Here is a 25382-nt window from a genome sequence, read left to right on the forward strand (position 1 = left end):
GGTGGTTTGAGTTCTCTGGGAGACTAAAAGTAAGTTGTAATTTCAATGCTTGGTTTGCCTTGTAGTTTAAATTTTCCATTTTGTTGGTTTGTTTTGTATCATTTGGTCCTTCCTAATTTTCATCTTGACTAAACTAGAGTTGGAAAACACCCTGTCAGTGGTAGGGAGGGGGTAAAGAGCAACATAAACCTATGGCCAGAAATTGTGCTTAGAGTGGTGGGTTCATTGTGTCTGATCATAGGCATGGAGGGAATTTGGAAAGATGATAAAACTGAACACATTCAGTTGTCAAGATATAGATTACTTTTCTAATTCTGCTGTGAGCACTGAGCAAACAACTTTTCCTTTGTGCTGTTGCCTTTCTGACATTCCATTTCTCTGGACAATTAAGATGAGGTTGCTTTTACTTCTTAAGGAAAGGAAGCTTATGCAGCTTTCCTCTTTGTCCATTTGTATGTATTTTCATAACTTTTCAGCCTACTGACTAAATTCATACTCTCCTCTTTCCAGCCAGCAAATACTAGTCTCATAAAGTCCTGAAGTCCTACAAATTCTGTTAAAATGGGCAGCTGAAGAGAGGACCTTCACTCTCACTGAAAGATTGGCTATTTAAAACCAAAAGGCAAAAAGCCTCCTGGTGAATGCTGTGTTTAATCAGTAAGCATGTGTGTACCAGCACACAGTAAAGGACAAGCAACAGCTGCCCCTTACAAAACTGGTAGTTACATTATTGAAAAAGATAACAGAGTGGTAGGAGGAATGAGGTGGCAACCAGGTGTTGCTGTTTTGAAGGGATACATGTCGCAAGGTTGCAGAAACTTAAAGATGTTTTAGTTCCACAGATTCAGGACTTGTGTAATCCCAAAAAGAAGAGTGCCACTCCAGGTACTGCTCTCTATTAACAACATGACAGAGGTACCAATTTCATCTGAGGATGTAAGCAAAGCTTCGGGAAACACCTAGAGTGAGTAGTGGAGTGACCGGCCTGTGGTTCCTTTGAGCCATTGATTAACTGGTCCTTTAATAACATCCCTTAAAAGAGGACAAAAAAAAGTATGAAGCTTATTACTGAAGGGTGTAAGAGATGAAAACCATTCAATGGCACACATGAATAAATAAAATCGGGAGGTGGTGTGGCTTTCCCATGAGGAAGCACACATTAACACGTTGACGGGGGGTGGTGTGGTTTGACCGTGAGGAAGCACACACCAAGCGCATTCACGATTTCCAGCGCTTTGGCAAGTGGGTTCTGCTTCGTGCCATCCAGCAAGCACCCGTTTCGTCGTTGTAACCTCCTTTTCCCGCGGCACGTTGCCCCCTCCTCTCGTTCCTGCGAGGACAAGCAGTGACGGCCGGTGGCCGCTGCGGGTGGGCGGCTGGATTGGCTGCCGCAAGTGAAGCTGGGCGAGGGTGTCCGAGGTGATAGGGGTCCCAGCGGCAGCGAGGAGAGCTTGGCGAAGAGCGGCGACAGTCTCCTGGCTGGGATCCCAACGTGCAGGGCAACACGATCTCCCTAGGGCAGGCCTGTAAGGGAAGGATGAAAGAGAGTTCCGCCGGCTAGGGCCCGGCAGACGGGAGGGGGCCGCGGCCGCCCAGGGCAGGGGGAGGTGGCACCCCGGGCGCCAATAGGGGAGGCCGGGGCCAAGGCGCCTCCTCGCGGTGGCACAACTCGTTCCCCGCCGCATCACTCTTCCCGCGGTCGGCGGTGACGGCTTGGGCCGGGCCACCCCGAACCCGGAAGCGGGCGGCGGCTGGTGTCGGTGCGCGGTGAGCGGGGCCGGGCGCAGGATGCGAGGCGCCGCCGCCGCCCTGCCCCCCTGCCCGCTCGCAGCCAGCGCCCGAGGAGGAGGAGGAGCTGCAGTAGCGGGAGGAGCGGCAGCAGTAGTAGGAACTGCCGCTGCAGTAGCATGAGCGGGTCCGCGGCTAAGCAGTCCCCGGGCGCGGGGTCCGCCACGGATCCCGCCCCAGCGGAGAAGGCGGCGGCTGGGGACTCGGTGCCGGAGCCGCCGCCGCCGCTGCTGAGCGTGGATGTGACAGGCTTGGTGTCGCAGTTTGCGAGGAGCTTCGTGCTTATCTTCCCCGTGTATGTGCTGGGCTACCTAGGGCTGAGCTTCAGCTGGGTCCTCATCGCACTATGCGGGCTCTTCTGGATCCGCAGGCACCGCGGCGGCAAGACTTCCCGCCTGGGCCGGGCGCTCGCCTTCCTGGAGGACGAGGAGGAGGCGGTGCGGCTCAGCGTCTCCTCCGCGGATCTGCCTGCGTGGGTGAGTGGCCAACACCCTCCGGCGCTTCCGAGGGAGCACCCGCGCCCGGCGGGCAGGGCAGTCGCCGGGCGGGCTGGGGCCTGCCACCTCCTCAGGAGCTGTGTGATGCCCACGCCTGAGGCTGCCCTGTCTTCAGGCTGCAGGAGAAGAGGCTCGCTACAGGCCGGAGTCCTAGAGCCGGCCTGGGAAGAGGGAGGGGGGACAGGAGGTGGCATCCCCGCGCTCCTACGCTACTCGTCCCCAGGTCGCCAGCCTCTTTCGGGACTTGCTGCGCTTGAGCGGCCGTTCCGGACGTGGCAGGCAGAGGCACCCTCCCTCGGCAGGGGTGTCCTGTCCCCGGGGCAGGCGCGGCCACCTGGCCCGTTGGCTCCCGTGGCAGCTGAGGCAGCCGCGGCTGCCGTATGGTGACAGCCCCGCGGCGCTGCCGTGCAGTACTGAACCTGTCATGGCCGGGGTTTCCCTCGCAGAATAAACTTTACCTCAGGGTTAGAGTTTTATTTCTCCTCAGATACCAGTGACGCACGCGTCTGGTCTGTAGTGAGGTCTCTACAGCGCACAGATGTCGTGACTCGGGCAGGAACCTTTTCTTAAAAAGTTGAGATTAGAGGTAGACAAAATCGGGATCTTAAGGGCTTCACTGTTTCCAGTAAGGCATTACTTAACAGGGAACGACATAAAAATGAGGTGGTGTTTCTGGCTGCTTTCAGGGTTGTGATATGAGGACTAAGGTAAAGGGGCTGTGGTTGACTTTAAAATACTTTCTTTGAAAGAGAAGTCTTCCTGTAGAAGTTTCAGGCATCCTAGTAAGTCTTTAGAACTACATATGTTTCGGGGCTTTTTTTGGCTGAAGTTCAGCTTAAAAGTTGAATACTTTTCCTTCGTAGTATTTACTTTGGAAGACAGACTATTTTGAACACAGTCAGCCACCCAACAGTGTCAGTGCTCATCCAGGCTTCTGTATGTCCTGATCTGCCCCACTGCTCAGCAGGTCTTGGTAGTCTTTTAATCTGCATGCCTGAAATCTTGAATGTTTCAGCTAAATCTTTCACTTTGCTCAGTGATAGCCATCCCCACCTCATATATGTACTTCTTGCAGTGGCTGTGCATCCACCAGTGTTAAAATGAGTAGTATCCGAGGAGCTGTTTTCATGTGATTGAATTGCTACACCTGATATGACCTGTCTTTGCTCTGCTAAGTAAGTTATAGGAGTTCCAGACATCCAGAACATAGCATGTAGGTGTGAGATGGGAGTCTTTTTGACTCCTGTTTTTTACCTTTTACCCAAGTTCTAGTGGAAGATTGTGGTGAAAACAAAGAGAGTGTTGAAGACAAAGTAGTTTTATTGCTTGAAACTGAGGTGTGAGTCTTAAATAATATGGTTAATAGCTCTTATGTTAGCTCTGTGTTGGTTTCTTTCCGTGTAAACATGCAGCAGTAAAATGGAAGTGTTCTGATACGATGCCTTTAAAATGAATTAATTGAAACTAGATGTGTTGTAGAGGGTTGTATATAGTAACTATCTGCTGGTAACTAAGCAGTAGATATTCAAGCTTAGCACTGTGCATAAATTTTAAGTCACAATTCGTTACCTTTGATAAAAAGGCAATTAATTCCTGTCTGGTGTTGTCCAAATAACTAAATATTTAGAAGGAGGCCTCTTGACTGAAGTCAGAGTTAAAATGAGTTGGATGAGTTCTGGTTGGAAACACCTGCATATCCTATGGTGATATGAGAAAGCAACTGATCAAGATTCAGCTTCCCCACAAGTGCGACCTTCTGATATAGGATTTTGTCAGATGGATTGTAAATCTATTAATGTTTCTGAACATTCTAAAGGTCTTGGTTCTATTCTTTCTCCTGATACATATGCAACATTATGGAACTATCGTGCTTCCAAAGAAATGTAGCTTCCAGATCTGAAACGTAATCTGGAAAAGAGAATTCTGAGAACTGACATCCAGCCTAAATCAAAAGTGATCTTCAGTGTCTGCTGTCATAGTCTTTAAGCTTTATATGAGTCTTTTTGCTACCTCTGTGACATGTCTTGCAAAACTGCTATTCTCCTTCCCTCTGCTTTGTGTGTTGTGTTGGAGATCTGTGGATTTCAGTCACATTTCAACAAGCCTGATGTCTCTTTTATAGGTATTGAATATATCCATCCAATGTGAACTCCAAGGTGCAGCGTGTTCCTTTGGTTTCTGGTCAAAGAAATAAACTTGAAATTACTTGAGTAGGGTAGTGCTATCTTTTAAATATGGCAATTTTTATTCTCTGTTGGGACTGAGAGTGAAGTGTGATAAATAATTTTTTGACTAAAATAGTGTAGTGCCCAAAATGTTTATCTGGTGTTGTATCTTTCTGGGCTCCTGATTGGAAAAGAACTTTAGGCAAGTTCTTATATATGCAAGGTGTGTTACATAAGGTGTGATTCTTCCACCTTAGGGTTTATTGCTGCTTTAGTGATTTGTGTTAAATATTCAGTAGTGCTGCATTGGGTTTCTAATTTTTAAGAAAGTGGTTGTTGCAGGAGTAACAAATTAAGATGTTTCTGCTGGCAATATGCTCAGTTACGATTTGAAAGTGATACTGTTGTGCTATCATACTAGAGTTCATAATGTTAATTATTAGGTTCCTAAATTAGATCTAATTCTCCTATAAGCAGGAGGTTATATAATAGGAATATTCCGTAATGTGCACGTTAAATGAATTAATTCAACGTGTCTACAAGCTATTTAAAATGGGAACACTGAATAATTTAAAAGAAATATGTATGTACTAAAAATATTTTGTTTACTGTCTTTAAAGAGTAAGATCTGTACTCGTAGACTTGCTAATGTAGTTACAGCTTTGCTGTGTGGTTGGAAGATGTCACTGATTTTATGGAGTGGGAGGGGGCAGAAATGGATACTCTTCCAAGTGATTTAAAACTAGGCAGGAGACTTCACAATGAGAAAGGATTGGGGATTAGAATGAATTTTAAAGCAAGTCATTTCCCCTTTCTTAGCAACATTTTTATACACTAGATGTGTTTTATACTGTAATGAATGAAAGTGACTTGCAAACATATACAAGGAAATTGGCAATGTAAGTATTGCTACTTATAGGATAGACGGTAAGAAACCAGGACTCTCAGGTTTTAAAGACCAGGTATCCCATTGTCTTTTATTTCTAAAACAGTAATGAAATTGCTTAATCTGAAGTGGTATTACAGATTTTCTTCACTCTTTCTCAGAACAACCAAAACAAGTTAATCTAATTTTGCCATTGTATTGAGGTTTTTATTTGCTCAATATGACTTTTTTAACATGCCAGCTTACCATGTGTGACATCTTTTTGCATAAGTGAAACTTTGACTCCTGTTTTCTTCAAGATAAAGATAAAAAGCTGTGCTGGTTTTGCTCCCCCCACCTTACCCTTCCTGATTCATTGTAAAATTGGCCTGGTACCAGGAACTGTATCTATGAGCAGTCTGTCAGCAATCAGTAGGGGACCAAAATAGGAACAAATCTTAGTGTTTTTAAATAATTTATTCCCAAACCAGGTTTAGATAATTTTCTTTGTATCCCTAACCATGTATCATACAGATGAAATATTGTACCTCATTGTAGTAAAAGTAGTGATGTACTAAAACATTGATTGCAAGTCTGCTTTAGCATTCTGGGCCCTACAGACTCACTGGAGTTTCTGCTCTAGTTTGGAGTGACTTTTTTGGGGTTTGTTTTTGTTTTGTCTTCTCGTCTACATAAGGTAAAAGGAAAAATGTATCTCAATCTTAATCAGTGTCTAGTCACCTTTTTAACTGGGCTGATTTACAGTCCCATTGTGAAGAAATCTGCTAAATCTTCTTTATTTTGGGAAGCTGTATGAAATTTTTGCAGCTTCAGTATTGTGAATTACCACTGAATTGCTGCAGCATAGACACACCTCTAGGGGGGAGATAATGTCGGCATGTACCCTTTCTACTAGATGCTGATGTATAGCTACCGTAATCAATAAAATACTAACCCATGCTTTGTTGAGTCTTCTGCAGTGGTGCTATTCAATAAAGAATGACTGCAGTGGTGGCTGCATATTTTTGTGTTGAATGTTAAACAAATTGCTAGTGTTTAAAAGATGAGGGGCTGTTCTGAGAAAAAGCAGACTTCAGAAGTTGTGTCTGAAAAAGGAAATTGTGATGTGTAATTGTGAAACTATTCATATTTAGTCTCATGTTAGAACAAAATAGCATACATATTCCCCACCTTCAACCCTTCCATGAGCTTCTTGTCGAATGCTTCAGTTATACAGTTAGGGCAATAAGGACTTTGGATTTTATTGATGCTGGAAAGGCAGAGGCAGTGCTTGTGGAAGAAAAATGATTCGGTAACTCTAACTGCAGGGTTATATCCTATACTGTGACATCTGCAGAGAAGGCTGAGCCAGTTATGCTCTTAAGTGTTTTTGATGGGAAGATTTCTTGATGATACAGAGTCAGATTTGCTGACTGGGTCTTGTATGGTTCAGGACAGGAATTTTTCAAACAACCCCTGCTAATGGATGTTAAGTATGTACTCAGTAAACTTGATGAATGACTGGACTTCTACTTTGCGATTTTATTTGCTGTAGAACAAAAAGATCTTCCTCTTAACTTCTAATTATAGTTTTGGTTAATGTTATTGTAGCTGTAGGAATTTTAGGAGTTTTTTTTTTATACAATTCTAAAATCTGCAAAGGAAGACTGGGAGGCATTGCAACACCTTCTTCTGATCCTTTCTCCACATGTTGGTTGAGCACATTAGATTGAGTTTACTGAGGAGTGATTTATAAGAAAAATTACTTCCATGTATGGCTATTTAATGCTAAGCTGGATCTAATCAGTTTATATGGTTAGTACTGCAGATGGCTGAGGCTGCCAGCCTGCATCTGGAAACTGAAAGGGTGTGAGTAAGAGGCAGAGTAATAACTTGTGAATGCTTAACAACCAAAGTCTGCATCCTCCTCTGCGTGGTAATGCTGTTTCAAAATTGCCCAATTTTCTGAGTACCTCATACTGTATCTACACATACTTGTGCATTGTGGAATGTGGGATTTTAAAAGATTTTTAGATTTTTAAAAAATTACTACTACTCTTTCTGTAGTTAGGGGTGATTTTTTTTTAATGTTAGTTCAGTGTTACTTCCTGTAGTTAAGAAGGTAACGTGTGCAACTTTCTAAGAGTACCCCATAGTTAGGAAACAGGTGAATGATGGTTTTAGGAATGGAGAACCAGAGAGGAGGAAAAAAAAAAAGGCATTTGTTTGGGAAAAATAGATCATCACAGTATCACTAAGGTTGGAAGAGACCTCAAAGATCATCCAGTCCAACCTGTCACTACAGACCACATGACTAGACCATGGCACCAAGTGCCACATCCAATCCCCTTTTGAACACCTCCAGGGATGGTGACTCCACCACCTCCCTGGGCAGCACATTCCAATGACGAATGACTCGCTCAGTGAAGAACTTTCTCCTCACCTCAAGCCTAAACTTCCCCTGGTGCAGCTTGAGACTGTGTCCCCTTGTTCTGGTGCTGGTTGCCTGGGAGAAGAGCCCTTCCTGGCTACAACCACCTTTCAGGTAGTTGTAGAGAGCAATGAAGTCACCCCTCAGCCTCCTCTTCTCCAGGCTGAACAATCCCAGCTCCCTCAGCCTCTCATCATAGGGCTTGTGCTGAAGGCCTCTCACCAGCCTTGTTATCTCTCTGTTACTCAGTTTTCAGATTTACTGTGTTAAAGCTATACCAAGGTAATGTCTGTTGCATCACATGCTCTCTCATAGAGTAACATAAGCAACACTATATGCTGCATAGTTAAAGGTTCTTTTCCAGAATATTTATGTTAGAAACCACATGATGAAGTCATGTTTATGAACCTTATATCAAAGTACTAATGAAAAATACCAAGCTGAAAGTATTAGTGTGCTTCTTGAACAGTTTTTAGGTGCCACAGGCCTTCTAAATCTGTGTGCAACAACTTATTTTTTCATACAACAAATTGATTTGACATAACTGTTATTGCTGACTTATGTGAATACTGCAAATGTATTCTTTAAATGTGCTGTTTGTATGAGTAACTGTGGAAGATGTGTACAAGTCTTTTGTTGCTGTGCTTTTTGGTGGTTGGATTTTTGTGTGTTGTTGTTGGGGGGGGGGGTTTGTTTATTTTTTTTTCTTAATTTTCATTGGAGTCCACCAGTATTTTTTCCAGGCCTAAATAGTTTTGCATATAAGGACTGGCCTATCTTTAGCCATATTTGAAAACTCAGGAGTCATAAATACCTTGTCAGTAAAGACTTTATAGAAGAAAAAATATCAAGAGTAGCAGCTGACCTTGCGTGCTGCTTCTACAAGATGCTTGTCACTTTAAATTGCTACTACTTTTTGAGATCGTTGGTACATCCCAGAGTGCAGTTAAATATGCATCCTAGGATTTTATTTTGTTGTGGTTTTTTTTTTTCTGCTTTGAAAGCCTGCTGGGAAATCGGAAGATGAATCAGGGTTATTGTCAAAACATTTTCGTTGTAGTTTAGAGTAATGAAAACCTGTTCTAGAAATTTCAAGTATTCAAAACAATTCTTTGGTGTTCTGTTCTTGTGTCTGAAAGTGAAAGAGGCAGCATTTTGTTTCTGCTAAGATAAAATACTTTGGCTTAATAATTTGATTTATGTTGCACTTTATCTCCATTTTACGAAGTCGTCACTAATTGTAGCACTGAAGAGGTTCTCTAATTGCTGAAATTGCCTCTAACAATTTCTTTCGAGGTTTGTAACAATTTTGTGTTGCCTGTGTGCTTGTACTGCATCTGAGGTGTGGGTTTGGGGAAGCTCTTTTCAAAATTTTGTATTAAAATAGGAAGTCTTGAAAGAATGCTAATTTTCAAATATCTTCTACACTCTCTGAGTCCTGTTTATCAGAGCCTTGTAGCAGTATATCAGGTTCTGAAAGGAGCAGTTCCTGATTATAAATGAACCCACACAATTGATTTGGCGTGTGCCAACATGTAGATACAAAGAAATCAATGAAAGAGTATAATTCTTCTGGAAGGATTACAGAAATAAGAGAATTTGTGTGAGACGTTGGCAGTTTAGTTACAGAGCTTTTTTGGCTGCTGAAGTCTCATCTTTCTCTTTGTTTGTCCTCATTGTTGAGCAATGTAAATTAAACCTGATATTGCCTTTTCCTAAGGAATTTTAGATGAGACACGCCACCAGCAGTTTTGGAGCTATTCTGTGGCCTAGCAGGGACCAGCTTTTAAGTTTCATGTAGCAAACCTGACAGGCAGCTTGTAGAGCTGCCTTTGATATTTAGGGGAAGTACTGAACCACTTCAATGAAGAAAATGAAATCCTTATCTTTGTCTGGTGTTTGTGAACAGTTAATAAAGAATATACAGTGATGGAGTATTCAACATATAATCATGTGAATAAGATCAGTGGAGAAACAGTGTTTTGCTAAGAAGAGAGGAGTGTGTTTTTATTTTAAACAACTGTTTGAATTCAGTAAATTATGAAGCCAAACTATTTAGAGTGGTCTGGCATTTTATCATTTGTGTAACTCTGTGATCATGTAGCACTTCAGTATTTCTGGGTAAGACTTGTTTCAGTTGAATGAGGAGATTGTTCTGTAAAGCTTAGAAAGAAAAGGTTGGATGAGGCGTAAGAGAGAAGAATCAAATAAGAATTTGCTCAAAGTGAGTCGTGTGTGAAATGGTGGAAGGCAGTTGTCAGTTGGATGTGTTTGACAGAGGTTGTAGTTGTCCAAGATGGGATGAGCTGTCCCAGGACTCTTCCTTAGTCCTGTCTGCCATGCAGTGACTTGTTTTTTTCATTTTGCAGCAAACAAAACAGAGGCTCTAGACAGGACTTGCACTTCTTAAACAGTTTTAATACCTATTTGGGGGAAGCCTTGACTTCTCACTCTGAGTTAAACTCTGTTTGGGCAAGCAGGGGATGATGATAATGTAATTAAAGATGTGTGTTTGTTATTTTTTTTTAAATGAAGAACCAACTTAATTTTCTTTCTGGCACTTGCCACCTTCTCTGTTTTGATTTCACAGGTGGTGTTCCTTTTATTATGTTTTTAGTACAAGTTTTGTGAGTTTTCTTAGCTGGCAATAATGGGCTGTTGGAAAGTGAGGTAATACAAACTTGTCATACCAGCTAATGGAGTAACTGAGAGCAGTAGTAGGTTTCTAATCCATTGACTAGAATTACTGCAGATTAAACTCGCTTTATGAGGAAGTTTCATTACAGAGGGAAGGTTTCAGAATCTTTAATCCTTTCTTGACTTAGGAGCATGTGTTCAATGAGTGTCCTGGTCTTGCTAAGTCTGTTACATTTCCTCAGCTTCTCAGGATACTTTGCTTGGGCTCCTTGTTCCTTAGCATACACCTTTGTAGCCTCTGGTTTTATGGCAGCATTTGGGTGAGGAGCTATGTCCCATTTCCTCTTGAATCCCATGGATATGGTGTCTGGGAGAAGGAGGAAGATAGGTGCTCCTCAGCCTTCTTGCAAATTTGCTTGATCCCCACCCACAGTCCAATTTTTTATTCCCAGTAGTTTCTACCAAGCTTCATGTACCAGTCTTTGTTAGATTGGTGGAGTTCTTTTCTTTGCAGTTTAAATGGTGCAGCCTGTTTTGTTGTTGTTTGGCTTGGTTTTGTCCCTCTATGTGCTTCCTGTGATATTGTTAAAAGTTAGAGAAGCAGTTGCTTATTAGTTTTATTTGTAGGCTTTTCTCTGCATGCAAATATTGCAGAGAGAATGTGAGATGACTAAAGAATTACTAGTTTGAAACAGCAGAATCAGTCTCTCTAGACAAAGTAAATGTGCAGTCCTGGCAAAAAGGGTGTTCTGCATCCAGTTGCATTTTCCCACTGCCTTTTTGTGCCAGCATTATAATTTACTTGGCCACCTAATTGTAAGTTTTTTGCCAGGGTTAGTGTTCATCTGACAAAGTTCCTTGAGTGAATTTACTGTGCAATCACACAAGTGCTAGTGTCTACAAAAAGGAGGTTATGGAAGCCTGTGGTCAGGTTGAAAGTGAGATGGAACAACAGCCTGCATGAAGAGGATCTTAGAATCATAGAATTGTCAGGGTTGGAAAGGATCTCGAGGATCATCTAGTTCCAATGAGCCTGTCATGGGCAGGGATACCTCACAGTAGATCAGGTTGCTCAGAGCTGCATCCAGCCTGGCCTTAAAAACCTCCAGCAATGGGGCTTCTACCACCTCCCTGGGCAACTTGTTCTAGTGTCTCACCACCATCATGGGGAAGAACTTCCTAACATCCAATCTGAATCTACCCATTTCTATTTTTGTTCCATTCCCCCTAGTCCTGTCATTACCTGACACCCTAAAATGTCCCTCCCCAGCTTTCTTGTAGGCCCCCTTCAGATACTGGAAGGCCACCATTAGGTCTCCTCAGAGCCTTCTCTTGTCCTGACTGAATAGTCCCAACTCTCTTAGTCTGTCCTCATAGGAGAGGAGCTCCAGCCCTTGGCTCATCCTCGTGGCCCTTCTCTGGACACATTCCAGCGTGTCCAGATGCTTCCTGTAATAGGGGCTCCAGAACTGGACACACTACTCCAGGTGGGGTCTCACCAGAGTGGAGTAGAGGGGGAGAATCACCTCCCTTGACCTGCTGGCTATGCTTCTTTTGATGCAGCCCAGGATGTGATTTGCTTTCTGGGCTGCAAGTGCACGCTGCTGGCTCTTGTTGAGCTTCTCATCCACCAGCACCTCCAAGTCCTTTTCTTCAGGGCTGCTCTCAAGCCAGTTGCTGCCCAGCCTATATCAGTGCCTGGGATTGCCCTGACCAGACGCAGGACCTTGCATTTGGTCTTATTGAACCTCATGAGGTTGTCATGGGCCCACCTCTCCAGCCTGTCAAGGTCCCTCTGGATGGCCTCCCTTCCCTGCAGCCTGTCAGTTGCACCACACAGCTTGGTGTTGTCAGCAAACCTGCTGAGGATGCGCTGAACGCCACTGTGCATGTCGCCGACAAAGATGTTAAACAAGACTGGTCTCAGTACTGATCCCTGAGGGACTCTGCTTGTCTCTGGCCTCCACTTGGACATGGACTCATTGACAGCCACCCTTTGAGTGCAGCCATGAAGCCAGTTTTTTATCTACTGAATAGTCCATCCATCAAACCCATACTGCACCAACTTGGAGACCAGGATGTGGTGTGGGACAGTGTTGAAGGCTTTGCTCAGGCCCAGGTAAATGACATCAGTTGTTTGGCCTTCATCTATTAATGTTGTGACCTTGGCATAGAAGGCCACCAGGTTTGTCAGGCAGGATTTGCCCTTGGTGAAGCTTTGCTGATTGTGCCCAATCACCTCTTCGTTATTCTTCTGCCTCAGCAGTGCCTTCAGGAGGATCTGCTCCATGATCTTACTGGGCACTGAGGTGAGACTGACTGGCCTATAGTTCCCTTCTTAAAAAGAAGTGGCAGATATTACTGCTGAAGTGTCTTTGTGGGGAAGCAAAATTGGGGCTTGAGCAGTTAATGTTAGCTTTCACATCCAAGTTCTTTTATAACATTTCAACAGACCTGTTAAAAATACTTAACCATCAAACATACAAGAGCTGCCCTCGTTTTTGGTGCGTGGTTGGATCACATGAGCTCCAGCGGTCCCTTCCAACCGGAGTTTTCTACAATTTTTGCTTTAAGCTGTCATTTAAATTAGCTTTCAGGCTCCAGTAGACATTAGAAACGTTGTTTGCATAAAGTATGAGTATTGGTGTAATTATTAAGTGTACTATGAAAGAAAAACAGAAAAATTTGATAGCTCTCTCTGGAGAGGCGTCTTGTAGGAGGTAGTGACACTTCTAAAGTCAAGCAGATGCCTGTCATCTAAACAGCTAATGTGAAGTTCTGTGCAGCAAATTGCTAAAACATACCATTTTACCAATGGAAATCCTGTTATATAAATAACCTTTGGAAGACTAATGTTTCCCTCTAATGAGTCATTGCAGAAAGTTTTGTCTGCTGCACCCTGATGACTACAGAATTCTCCTTAGGAGTTGAAAATTCGAAACAGGGCTAACGGTTTCCAGCTGAAGCGGTCTCAGAATTAGGTACCATCAAGTTGTTACTAGAAATACGAAACTAGTTTTCCTTGGCTGAAAATAACTGTCATATGACAGCCAAGCATTACATTGTCATTTGACTGTCCTTATCATATAGCAGCATGGGTCAAGTTTACATTAGTTCAATTGCAAGCACTTCCACCTAAGAGATTTCTCTTCTGCAAAGTAAAGTGCATACCTTTTTTCATCTGTTTTAATGAAGGCTTTGATTGAGAAAGTCTAATACAGACTCTAAGCACTGTTGTTTTCCTGACCTTTGTTTGCATTCCTTCGACTAGATACTGGCTAACATGAATTACTCAAATAGCTGAAGCTGAAATAGCTTCCTTGGGGAGGATTTTGAAAGATGTAACACCATGTGCAAAATTAAATCTATTGACAATACATTGTCTTGTATTCCATCACTGCCTACTGTAAAAGGAAGATGGGAAGAAAGCAGATGAATCCCTACACATGCAGTCTTACTGTTCTGTTTTTAAAAGTAAGCAGAAGATATGTTGAAGCCTGAGGGTAGCCTATAAAACCTTAATTGTTCTGATTTGAATTAATTGTTTAGTGTTATGATCCACCATTCTGCTCTTAAAGCTTGTGAATTTTCATTTTTAAAATACCTTCCTAAGGAGGATTGTGGGGAGGAAAACATTGTGGGGGAGCTCAAATGGAATTTATTATCTCAGAAAGATCGTAGTTTGCTTTGTATTTAAGCATTGTTACTGCTTCTTTGTAATACATGGCCCTTCGTGGATTCTTTCAGATCTGCATAGCTTGATATAAATAAATGAATCTGTGCTTTATCAAGATGCCCTTCTTCACATAGCATTTTCTGTAGACTGTTAATTAGCTCTGAAAACTGGTAGTGAATTACGTTTACAACTTAAAACTGGTAGTGAATTAAGTTTACAACTTTTATATTAAAAAACCAAACCAAAACCTCAGCAAGAACTCTTGTGGTGTTCTTCAGGGAAGAGAGTCACAAGATACGCTCTGAGCTGGGAGGTTTCATGCAGACTCACAGACCAAATTCAATTGTCAGGACTTGTTGGTAGTTGGCAGGTTTGGTCTGTCTGCGTGTTCCAAGCAGACTGTTAACATCACGAACGTACAATGTTTCAAATGTGGAAGTGTCTTTGCTTCTTGTACTGTTATTTGTAATATTTCCTTGTACAATAAGCTTGCTGGCCCAGAAGTTTGAAAAACTGTAATATGTATTGTGACAAGACTCTTCTCTCCCTCCCTTCCTCCCACCCCCAGTCTATTGATTCATCTTGTTAATTGATGAACCAAAATGCTAAAATCCTCTTGTATGTGTGGCTTTGAAATTGTCTTAGTTTAGTAAACAACTTTATGCTGCAGATTAAATTTAAAATGCTGTGTTCCTCACCCAATGACTTTCTCCTAAAATACTTGAACTAGAAAAAGAATGCTTTTCCACCCACCCACCCTCTGCCAGTTAAATGTCAAATAGCAGCTTGGAAATGATAAGAAAGTTTTTCATGGGGGAAACAAACCGGAAAAAAAAAGCCCAGTGTTCAGTCATTTGACTTGTAATAAGAACAGTCAATAGTGAGAGATATATTAGTTTGAATTGTATTAATTTCTTCTTTTCTCTTTGCTCTTGGTAGTCTTTATTTTGGTTTATATTTTAAGGAAAATATTGGGGCTTATATTTCTTTTGATTTTTAGGCTCTTAGGTATGAATACTGTATTGATCTGAATGTGCCTCAGCTGCTCACATTCCTTTGCTCACATTCAGTTTTCTTATTTCTATCTTGTTCATAAAAAGTCTTTGTAATGAGAATTAATTTTCTTCTAAATGTGGCTATGTTTACAGCTTCTAAATGTTTTGCAGAATATGCACTCGTGTTGTTTTCAGGGCTTAACATAAACACAGGATAACAGAAAACTTTTGTCAACAACGGTTTGGGATTTTTTTCCCCCCAGTTTCTTTGTGTTTTGAAAGTTTTGCAATTGTAGTCTGAAGTGTCATTCCTGACTATGCCCTGTCTTTCGTGAGTCTCTGATGTGAGTAACAAAAACATTACCAATCTCTTGGCTTTGTGTTACTTTAATTTACAAAAATAACCCTCAACCCCATCAAGTTTGGGTTGTTGTTTCCTTGGGGTTTTGTTTGGTTGTTTTTTTTCCCCTCCTGTTTAGTTTATTCAAGTAATCCATTACACACAGAGCCGTATTAACAGCCTAAAACCAGATTTCAATTACAAATCAATTTCTTGTACAAGAATACAAACTTTAATTTTTACCCCATGAGAGAGGAGGAACTACAAAAGTGTTACTTTAAAGCAGTAATTTGGGGTAAGTGATTTGCTTCCAGCACACACATGTTGTTAGTGGTGTACCTGCTTCCAGTTTTCTGTCTCTGCTCTGAAGGAAGCCTGCTGGACTAGCAACACCATAACAATACATCTGACAACAGTATCAATGGCAGTACAAGTGTATATATACCTGAAACTAGGCATTTTCCTTCTTTATTCCACCTTTCCTTTATTCTTATTCTTTTTCTGGTGCTTAAGCCTCTATTGGGTTTGAGGAGAGAGTCTATAGAATGTTTTAGATATTGTAGGGGAGTGGTAAGCAATTGTAGTGAGCAGTTCTTGTTTGGGAATAGGTGTTGACAGGAACATTAAGGCTAAATGGACAATTTTATAAGATAAACTCTGTGGGATACTGGGGGACAGGGTGTTTGTTCTGTCTGAAGACATCTGAACTTTTGGCTTCACTTCAAGTGAGTTTGGTATTTGGGATGTAGAATATTTGGCAGATACTTTTAGAACTTTTTTTTTTGAGTAAGAGGAGGAGGCCATTGTGCTTGAAGTGAAACTCTCTAAAGTAGATGGAAATGATTTGAACTTTTACTTAGAGTTGCTTGAAAGCATTTATCTTTGTAGTAGCTTAAATTCACATCTGTCCTCAGGGTGCGAATTGAAAAACTGTAGAATATAATTTAAGCTTCAATTTATTGAAAAGCAATAGGAATGTATCCACTTGCCAGACAGAGGAGATTAGCTCATCAGTGTTCCTAAAGTTAATGGGTTTTAAGCTCTGGCAAATCACTTTGGAATTTCCTCTACTGTAAAGTTCTGATTCTTGATTCCCATGTAACACCTAAGCTTCTAGTTTAGGTGTAACCTGTAAGAATTTACAAGGTCATTTACTTTCTGGTTTGAGATTTGCAGTGATTGGGGAAATCGTTTTCCTTTTTGTCAACCCCAGTCGACTTTGTGGGTTTTCATTTGTCCTAGTTTCTTCTTCCAGCAGTCAAAGTGATGAACTCCAGCTCTGCTTTCTGCTGCTGATTGTTTGCATTGCCGGGCACATGAAAATCGCATTGCTGTCATAGCATAGCGAAGAACACAAAGTATAAGTAAATCTGTTACATTGTGATCTCCCACTGAGTGAGGGAACTGGAAAAAACCACCTCTGATTTGGGCCATCTCAATTAGTCAGTGATGTGGGATTAGAGATATCACTGTTTCAACAGAAAGTAACTCTATGAGCTTCTGAGGATAAAAGAGAACATTGAGAATGAAACATTGAAATACATAGCCTAAAATCTGTTTTAATTGTTGCCAACATAGTTTACAAGTTACTTTTACTTGTAGACATTTCTATAGGCAAATAGCTATTCAGTTGAAACAAAAGTCTTCAGTTCAGCTAGGTTTTTTTCTTTAAAAGAGTCTCATAGATGAATGTCCAATGTGCTATTTGATGTCCTTATGATTTTTCAAGTATATTGAGCAGAGTCAGGACTATATCTGAGGCAGCAAATTGTATATGGCAACAAGAATGGTGGATTTGATTTCAGCATCTCTCTGATACAGTCCTTGCTCTTTTCCTCAGAGGCAAGTTGTACTTGGAAAAGCCTTTATAAAATTCTTGAAGATTTTAATTTTCTTTATTTTTTCCCCCCTTTTCCCCCCCTTTTCCCCCCACAGTTGCAAATTGACTGCTATTTTTGCTGATCTCTGAAAATAACTGGCATTCTGCAAAGAGGGTTTGATTTTGTAGTAACTGTCATCCCTGCAGTCTTCTAAACTCCAGTGATGTCTCTCAGGAAAGCTATTACTTAGGCTTTTTGCTCTTGATTAAGAGCTATGTACAGTTGAAAATATGTTAGTGGTACTGGGCTGAGATTCAGGCCTAAACCAAAACCATCAGCAGGAAAAGCCAATAAATCCTCCAGTGGTTACCAATCAGCGCACAAAACCTAAGACTTGTGTAGCAAACTGAAGTGTGGATTTATCCTACTGAAGTTAGGTGTGTCCTTTTTGAGACTTAGTCTCTTTTTGCCACTTGTCTTTAGTCAGTGGAAACAGGTGAGCTGACTCTTTGCATGAAGTCCTTTTTTCTCTGTATAATCAGAACCTAGAGCAATTAGGTCACAACTTCACTGCTGCTTCTTTTTGTGGCCTAAATTTAGCAAGGAATAATGTAGGCCACAGATGTTAGGTTTTAGTTAATACATGTAGTAAATAGTCTTTTGTAGACCTTCTAATGAATCTATTAGCACTGTACAGCAGCATCTGCTGTAAAATCTGCTGAAAAATTTAGAAGCCAACACTGACTTGGCTGCACATATTGCTCCCTGTGTGTGCACAGATATTAACCTCTCCTTTAAGAGAAGTGCAGGCTATGAAGCTTCTGCTTAGGACCAGTCAAGTGGTGTAGTTACTCTGGCATTGCTGTGGGCATGATTTCTTTGAGCTACATTTTGGGAGGCTGATGGACTAGGTGGTTGATAACTTGCAGTTTAGGTAGTTGTCTTTAATTGTCAGAAATTCATTTCCACTCTTAATACTCACTTATTTCTAGTCACAAGTTGCTTGGTTTACACTCAGAGCTAGAATTTGCTGAACCTAAATTTAGATGTGTATGTCCAAATTCATTTGAGATTTTCTTTATGATTAGTACAGACATCTCCAGGGAACTCTACCTGTCCATGGGAGAAATGTTTGAAGACATTTGATACATCTCTCTCCAGAGGCCCTCATTTCTCTCTATTGATGATATAGCAGGTGTAGGGTGACTAGGTTATTGTTGCACATGTGAAAGCCAGAATTCTGAAGACCAGAGAAGAATACTTCAGCATTTGGAATTTCCTACTGATCACCAGTATTTAGATGTTTAAAATTGGAAACCTTTGAAATTGCTGTGAAGCCATCTACAGGTAAAAAGAGTTGCTGAGATGCAAGAAGAGCTTTCCTATTGTGAGCTGCAACCAGGATCTAGTGGGTATGATCTGATTATCTTTGCTCCAGCTATACACTGTGGAAATATCCACAGTGTAACATGGAAATGTAGAAATGGTGAACTTAAGGATCAGTTACAAGCAGCTCAGTCTTTAAAGACTCTGTTGTGTGCTTAATGTTATTCACTTGCAGGCAGTGTGTTTATTAAGTGACTTACTACTGCTTGCATTAGAGCAGTTGTTTGATTTTCAATTTCTATTTTTACTGCTGGACTGAGAAGTGGATGAACAGAGCCTGTTGTAATGATTGAATTTGAGGTGGAGAATATTCAAGAGATCCCTGAATGCTTGGGTTATATTTAGCATTGATGATAATTAGTAACATGAGAGAAGAGGTGAAACTCAGGGCTGCATTTATAAACCGAAAAATGCATCCAAATTTCTTCACTCTGCTACCTCTCATTGCTGTCTGTCAAACACCCAACAACTCCAGCACTGGAAGGTTCCTTATTTGTGTCGAAGAAATACCAAATCGTACTCACTCAGCCACTTGCTACCCATTATTAGTTTCAAGAGCAGTAACTGCCATTATACAAGGGCTTGTTTCAGTTGTGGGTAAACATCATCTTGCAAGCACTTGCTGAGGATAAGCAACGTTTTTGTGTATACAAAGATGTTATTGTCCTTCGGGTCAGCGACTGTGCATACTTGGTTGGGCATGCTACCTGGAAGTAAATGGATAGTATTATTGAAAATCTCTGCAATATGCTCAAGGCAGTGTTTTCCCACAGTTTATGGCTCCACTGAAGGGCTGGTTTGGTGACTGATTATGTAGCAACTAGCATATATGATTTAAAAAGAAAAGTAGGTTCTCCTCTCTAGACACATGCAATTAAAAGAAGGGATTTTACATTAAAAGCACAGAAATAAAAAAATGATTTATCATTTAAGACATGATGCAGCCAAATGTTAAACTTCCCAGAGAACAGAAGAAGGCAGATTCTTTTGGTTTCCAGTATCAGTAAATAAAAAATAGCTTCACTTAGAAAGGGGGTATTTATTTTTCAGAGTTTATGACCACTTTCTTTCCCTGTTTTTTAAGATGGAAAAGCTCTTCGAGAGGCTGGAGAATGTTTTGATGCAGAGCATTGTTAAGACAACTGTTTTGAAAGACAGTACCAGTGACGGTTTGCAGTCATAACATGAGAGAGTGTCTGTAGGAAGATGGAAACTCAGGGGATGTTTCCAGGAACCAGGGCATGCAAGAATTTTGGAAGGGTGAAGGGGAGCATTGCAAGCTAACAACTGTTTGTTTTTTTTTTTTTTTTTTTTAATTTCTATTTAGTAATTTGTATGTTTGTATTTACTACTGTTCTCTTAAGAGATGTTATCTCCTTGAAATTTGGTTACTAACTAAAAAATCCGCCCCAAAACAACAAAAAAGCCTCATTCCCTCCCTGCCCACACCCCCCAACCAACCCACCACCAGAACCCCAAAAAAAAAACCCAAACAAAAATTGGAAAACAAAACTAAACAAAACCCCGAACTCAAACAGCCAAAACTGGTAAAATTTTGCTTCTAAACTCCAGATTTCCTATTTAGAGCAGATTTTGGTTGGGTTTTTTTTTTCCCCTTAGCTTTGCTGATTTGTGAAGACTTGCATGGAAGAGCAACAAGTGAGTGAACAAATACTGCTGTGTATACAAGTCAGATAATAAACAGAACTGTCAAATATATAGGCTTGTTTTAACTAAAGTATTGCAAGGTGTAGTAGTGCATTGGAGCAAATGTACTATGTGCCCTTTGGTACTCGTTTGTTTCAGTTCCTCATGAGAGACTTCATCTTCCTGTTTGCGAAGTGTGGACTTTGTTATGTTGCAAACTCAGAGGTGCCTGCCAGGTAGTACTCAACTGTTTGTGTGTGATGTGCTGTGGATGGTGTGTTTTGGTATTCAGCTCACTTTCTGATGAGGAGTATTGTGTGATTCTGGAGAGGTACTGCAAGCATATTTTGTCCTCCTATTTGCTGTGTGTGTGTAGTCTAGAACAGAAACTTCTGTAAGCATGAAATTCTGTTTATTTCAAATGTTTATTATTTTTAATGAAAATGGTGTTATTGAGGGTCAATGCTGGATTGTCAATCACAGAATCACCAAGGTTGGAAGAGACCTCAAAGGTCATCAAGTCCAACCTGTTACCACAGTTTGTCTTAGGCACTGTATCCACATTCTAGGGTGAAATTGTGTATGTGGTGTCCAACTGCTGAAGGATTCTTCCTCTGAGCCTACTGAACTCATAGGGTTTTGTCAGCTGACATTACTTGGACCAGGATTTTACCCATTTTTGTAACTCCAGAATAAAACCAAACCAAACAGACAAACAACAAACCCAACACACAGCACACCCACCCACCCACCCCCCCCCCAAACAAAAAACCCAAACCCAACTGCATTTATATATGAAAAGAAACTGGAGATTATATATATCTGACCTTAACACAATAAGCTTCTGTTGGTGACTGTGTGGCTGACAGAAAGCATTGATCTTACAGGAGATTTGCAACTTGCCTGACCTTGCAGTGTGCAGATGCCACGTGTGTCAGTCCAGTAGCATAAGCATGTGTGTTTTCTGCCAAAGATGAGGTTTTAGTAGTATCCTTTCCTTCTGCAAGCTTGATTTAAGTACACTTTGCTTTTTCTAAAATAGCTTCTTGGATAAGAGGTGCTAAGCTCAGTCATGGGACAGATAGTCCAGTGGAAAGACAGACTGCTGAAACAGATCCATGGTTTGTGTGGATACAGTAATTAAAAGCTGTGGGCACAGATTGAAAATCTGCCTGTAAAAAAAGTTTTCAATACATAATGAAAATATTTTTTCTATTTCAAACCCAAGTGATATTAGTGGGTGAGGATTTGATTGGAATGTTTATTTAGGTTGAAGATTGTTGTCTGTTATATGGTGATTTATTTTTTTTCTTCTAAAGTACCTTTTGATAATACAAAGTCAGAATAGTAAGACTGATATTTAAGGATGAAAATAATAGTTAATTTAGTTGGGAGGCAGCCTGAGGTTTGGTTCCACCTTGTAACTAAAACATGTGATGTAGCATACCTAAGTTTAGAAACTTGGCTTAACAGGGAGTGCTTTAATGTCTTTCCTTAGCAACCCAGGCTACCAAAAACACACTGAAACTGCCCTTCCTGGTCTGTACTGAGGAACAGTAGCAACCTCCATGGTTTTAAGGTGGAGATTATAAACAGAAATAGAATAATGGTGCCTGCAATTTTAGGGGACTGGAATTCAGTGGTCAGAGTGTTTTCCAGTTATGTATTTCACTGGTCTCATTTTCAGCATGATCCTGCACAAGGATAGGGGCTCCTCAAAAAATCTTTGCATCCTCTGATACTGTATTTTAGCTTGAAGAGCACAAAAGTCTCCACGTTCTCTGTTTTGCACTTTGGTATTTTCAAATACAAATTTGCAGTTTGCTCCCCACAAACCAATAAATAAGCAAATTGTATTTATCTTGGAGTTCATATAGGTGTGTTTCAATTGTGAATTGTAGGTTATATTAAAAAAAAAAATCCAAACAACAAAACAAAACCCTAAGAAAAGAAAAAATGTTGTCTATGAAGTTTGGGGTTCAATACGTGGAGATGTTTCAGGCTAAAATGTGCATGTTAGGAGATCATTTTGCTTGTCAGAAATCAGCCACTGGTAAGCCAGTTAAAGACAGGAAAGAGCGTTTAACCTACCTGAGAAAGAGGACACAGTCTTGGACAAGGTGATCAGTACTACTTGAACACTTCTCTGAAAGTTCATGTCCATTTTAGTCCTCACAGAATGCCCTCATGGTTCTTAGTGGGATTGACTATGTTATCTAGCAAGTGTTCACAGGAGTAAGAGCTACCTGGTGAAAGAACCTTAGACTTGGGGACTCTGTACTCCTGACTACAGGGCTTAGTAAAGCAGGTAGTGGTTCAGTGGAGTAAAAAGAAAAGACACCTTCAACATTTTAGTCAAGGTAGCAACAGGGATGGCTGACAATTTGGTACAGGGCCCAGCTGTAGGCAGTTCAAAAGACAGTAAGTTGTGCTGCAACACTGGATGTATGAGCTGTTTTGAAAGCTAGGATTTGGCAGTCCAGAGAGGAAAGTTTTTCTTCTGTTTACCATCAAGAGAGCAAGGCACTCTGGCATGCAGCAGAATGGGAACATGTCTGGATTCTCAAGGGAACTGAAAAAGAATTTGTTGTACAGGCTTAAAAGTAGGAAAAAATGTCATGAAGAGAAAATGCTAATGCCTTTATAAAACTTTTACAGCTTGAAAGCTTGAATTTCAAGGTATTAAGACTTTATTTGGAAAGGAGGAGAACTGATGAAATTACTTTTGAAAATTAAAAGATAAAGTTGATGACATGTTAAAAAGTAGCACTGTGCAAGATGGTAAAATTGTGAAGCGGTAAAATTCAGTGAGTTCTTACAGCTGTGGTTCCTGCTACACCTTTCATCACTTTAGGTGTTTAAAATCTGGGTCTCTGCTTTCAGTAGTGATTGTGGTGCTTCTGGGAATTTGGAGCTGTGCTAGTTTGGACTGTAATGAAATGTTGTATTTTGTAAACAGTGGCTGCACTATGTGTCTTTAACCCGATGTGATAGGAAAACTTTCAACAGTATAAATCCAGTTCCTGATACTTGGTTATGTAGAGTGTCAGGCTATTCCAGGATTTGTTTTGTACTTTTGTTTTTCAACTCTGCTTATCCTGCCCTTCCTCTGGACATCAGCATTTAAAATTTGGTTTTTACTACTGTGAATACCCTCTGAAGGGAAGATTGGAAAAGAGCATGCTGGTCTCTTAACAGCTGATAATGAATTCTGATCTTCTGAATAAGCAAGTGGTATAGATAAAAGCACTATTGTAAATGTGGGTAGCAAGCACTCAAAATGTTAAGCCTAAGTTCTTACCTTGCCTCACTTTAAGAAGTGCTGAACATCACTTCTGTTCCAGATGACAATTTAGAACAATTGTTAACCATTAGATGAATAGTGCCTGGAAATATTTTTATTGGGAGTCTTCCTTGAAGATTGCTCTCTTTTGGTGAGTCTTAATTCTTGATGGCTTCTGAATGATGGATATGAAACTCTGTGGCACAATCGAAGAAATGGCTTTTGGTAGGTCTGCTAGGCAGCAGATGCCAGTCAGCTGTCAGGAAAATGTATATACAGGTGACTTGTCAGGTCTTGGTGGACCTACATGCCAAACATAATGATGATTGCAGTCCTTGTATTGCTTTTAAATTCCATTTATGTACATTTAAAAATTAAAACCCCTAGCCATCAAACTGTGATCAGCATATCTTCCTGTCCTCACGATGAATATTTTGCATTGTAGGGAAAGATTAAGGCAAGATAGCAAGATTAACCTATTTAGCAAAATTAAGTTCTAAAGGCTCTATTTCTCGTTTACAGTAAGTTGTTTTGAGTCACAGGAACACTTCCTGTCAAATTTGACATATTGTGCCACATTGCTAACGTTGCTTGTTGAAAATCTCCCACCACAGGAAGCAGAGATCTTGTTTTAGATATGGCTGAGAAACCTTCATTAAATTCTGGAGAAAATACTACTTAAGTGTGAAAAATGCACCTTTTTCTGTGTCAGAATATCAGTCTTATGTCAGAGGTTCTTTATGTAGATCCTTCAGAAAGTAGAAACCAGTAAAAGCTTCCTGCCAGTTAATGCTCCCATATACCTTCTACTTTATTTTTTTAACTGCCCCAGACCAAGCTGACCACTGAAATCCTACAGTCCTCTTCCAGATGGAAAGTAGAAAAGAAGTGTGAACATAACAGTTTGGGGAAAATAACATGGTCTTAAACTACAGTGAGAGTACAGCAGATGGGTTACACAGGTGACAATCTCTTTAGTGAAGCCTGAGTTATGATGTATAGTGTCAGTACTCTGGTCATTAAAGATTATTCTGAAATTGGGCTGCACTAGAAGATGAATCTGCAGTAGGAGACAAGAGGAAGCAGACAAGCAAAGGAAAGCTATATGGTTCCCTCTAGCAGGCATAGTGTGCTGTGTTTAGAGTAGATTCTGCATCCAGATAGGACAGAAACCCATGCCAATCTGTTTTCAGATGTTTGGAAGAAAATTGTGTAACTTCTAGTGGTAAAGTAAAGGATTTTTGGTTTATGTGATTTATCATCAGGTGATTAAGTCAGGATGCTTCTGGAAGTTAATGATGCCCAGGTTTTCAGTTTTAGGCTGGACAGCTTTCCTTGAGTTGGAGTTGCAAAGGCTGAGTGTCAGGTTAGAAGCAGGATTTCCCAGTTCTCTTACTACCAGGCTACTGTTCTGTCATTTTTCCAGAGCAGCAGCTTATAATGCCAATCCCTGAGGATTTTTTTTTATGTCAAGCTACTGCTAAGTAAGATGTTTCTGTGTAACTTTGTATTGCATTTTGCTTGCTCCCTCTCTGCAAAAATAGCAACACTTAGATTAAAATTTGCCTATGTTTTTGTACTGATGAGTCAAATTGCTGAAAAGTAATGCAGTTCCTGACAAGCCTCACTGCCATTATGAGTGAAGTATATTTAATAGATGTTGAGGTGAAAGATAACACAGGGAGAAAATGAAACTTGTGCTTTGTAGTTTCTCAGTATCCTTCAGTTCTGAATTGCATGACTGGCTTCTGGGCTGCCATTTCAGTCATACCAGAGCTATGGATCCTCTTTGAGGCAAGGCTTTTCTTTTGCAACTACAGCATTATTTTGCATTGCCAGGGACATTGTTTGC

General features: G+C 40.8%; 1 protein-coding gene across 3 annotated transcripts in view; it reads left to right on the forward strand.

The window, feature by feature from the left end:
- The first annotated feature begins 1742 nt into the window (after window positions 1-1742).
- ESYT2 (extended synaptotagmin 2) overlaps window positions 1743-25382 on the forward strand; it is a 70988-nt gene continuing 47348 nt past the window's right edge. Inside the window, exon 1 of one of the 3 annotated variants that reach the window (XM_054171498.1) lies at window positions 1743-2264. In XM_054171498.1, coding sequence (XP_054027473.1) covers window positions 1908-2264 — 357 coding nt within the window. In that variant the 5' untranslated portion in view covers window positions 1743-1907. The remainder of the gene's footprint in view (window positions 2265-25382) is intronic. The other 2 variants (XM_054171499.1, XM_054171500.1) reach the window with 2 other exon arrangements.

This window comes from Dryobates pubescens, chromosome 21 (assembly GCF_014839835.1).
Source record: "Dryobates pubescens isolate bDryPub1 chromosome 21, bDryPub1.pri, whole genome shotgun sequence".
Taxonomy (NCBI): Eukaryota; Metazoa; Chordata; class Aves; order Piciformes; family Picidae; genus Dryobates; species Dryobates pubescens.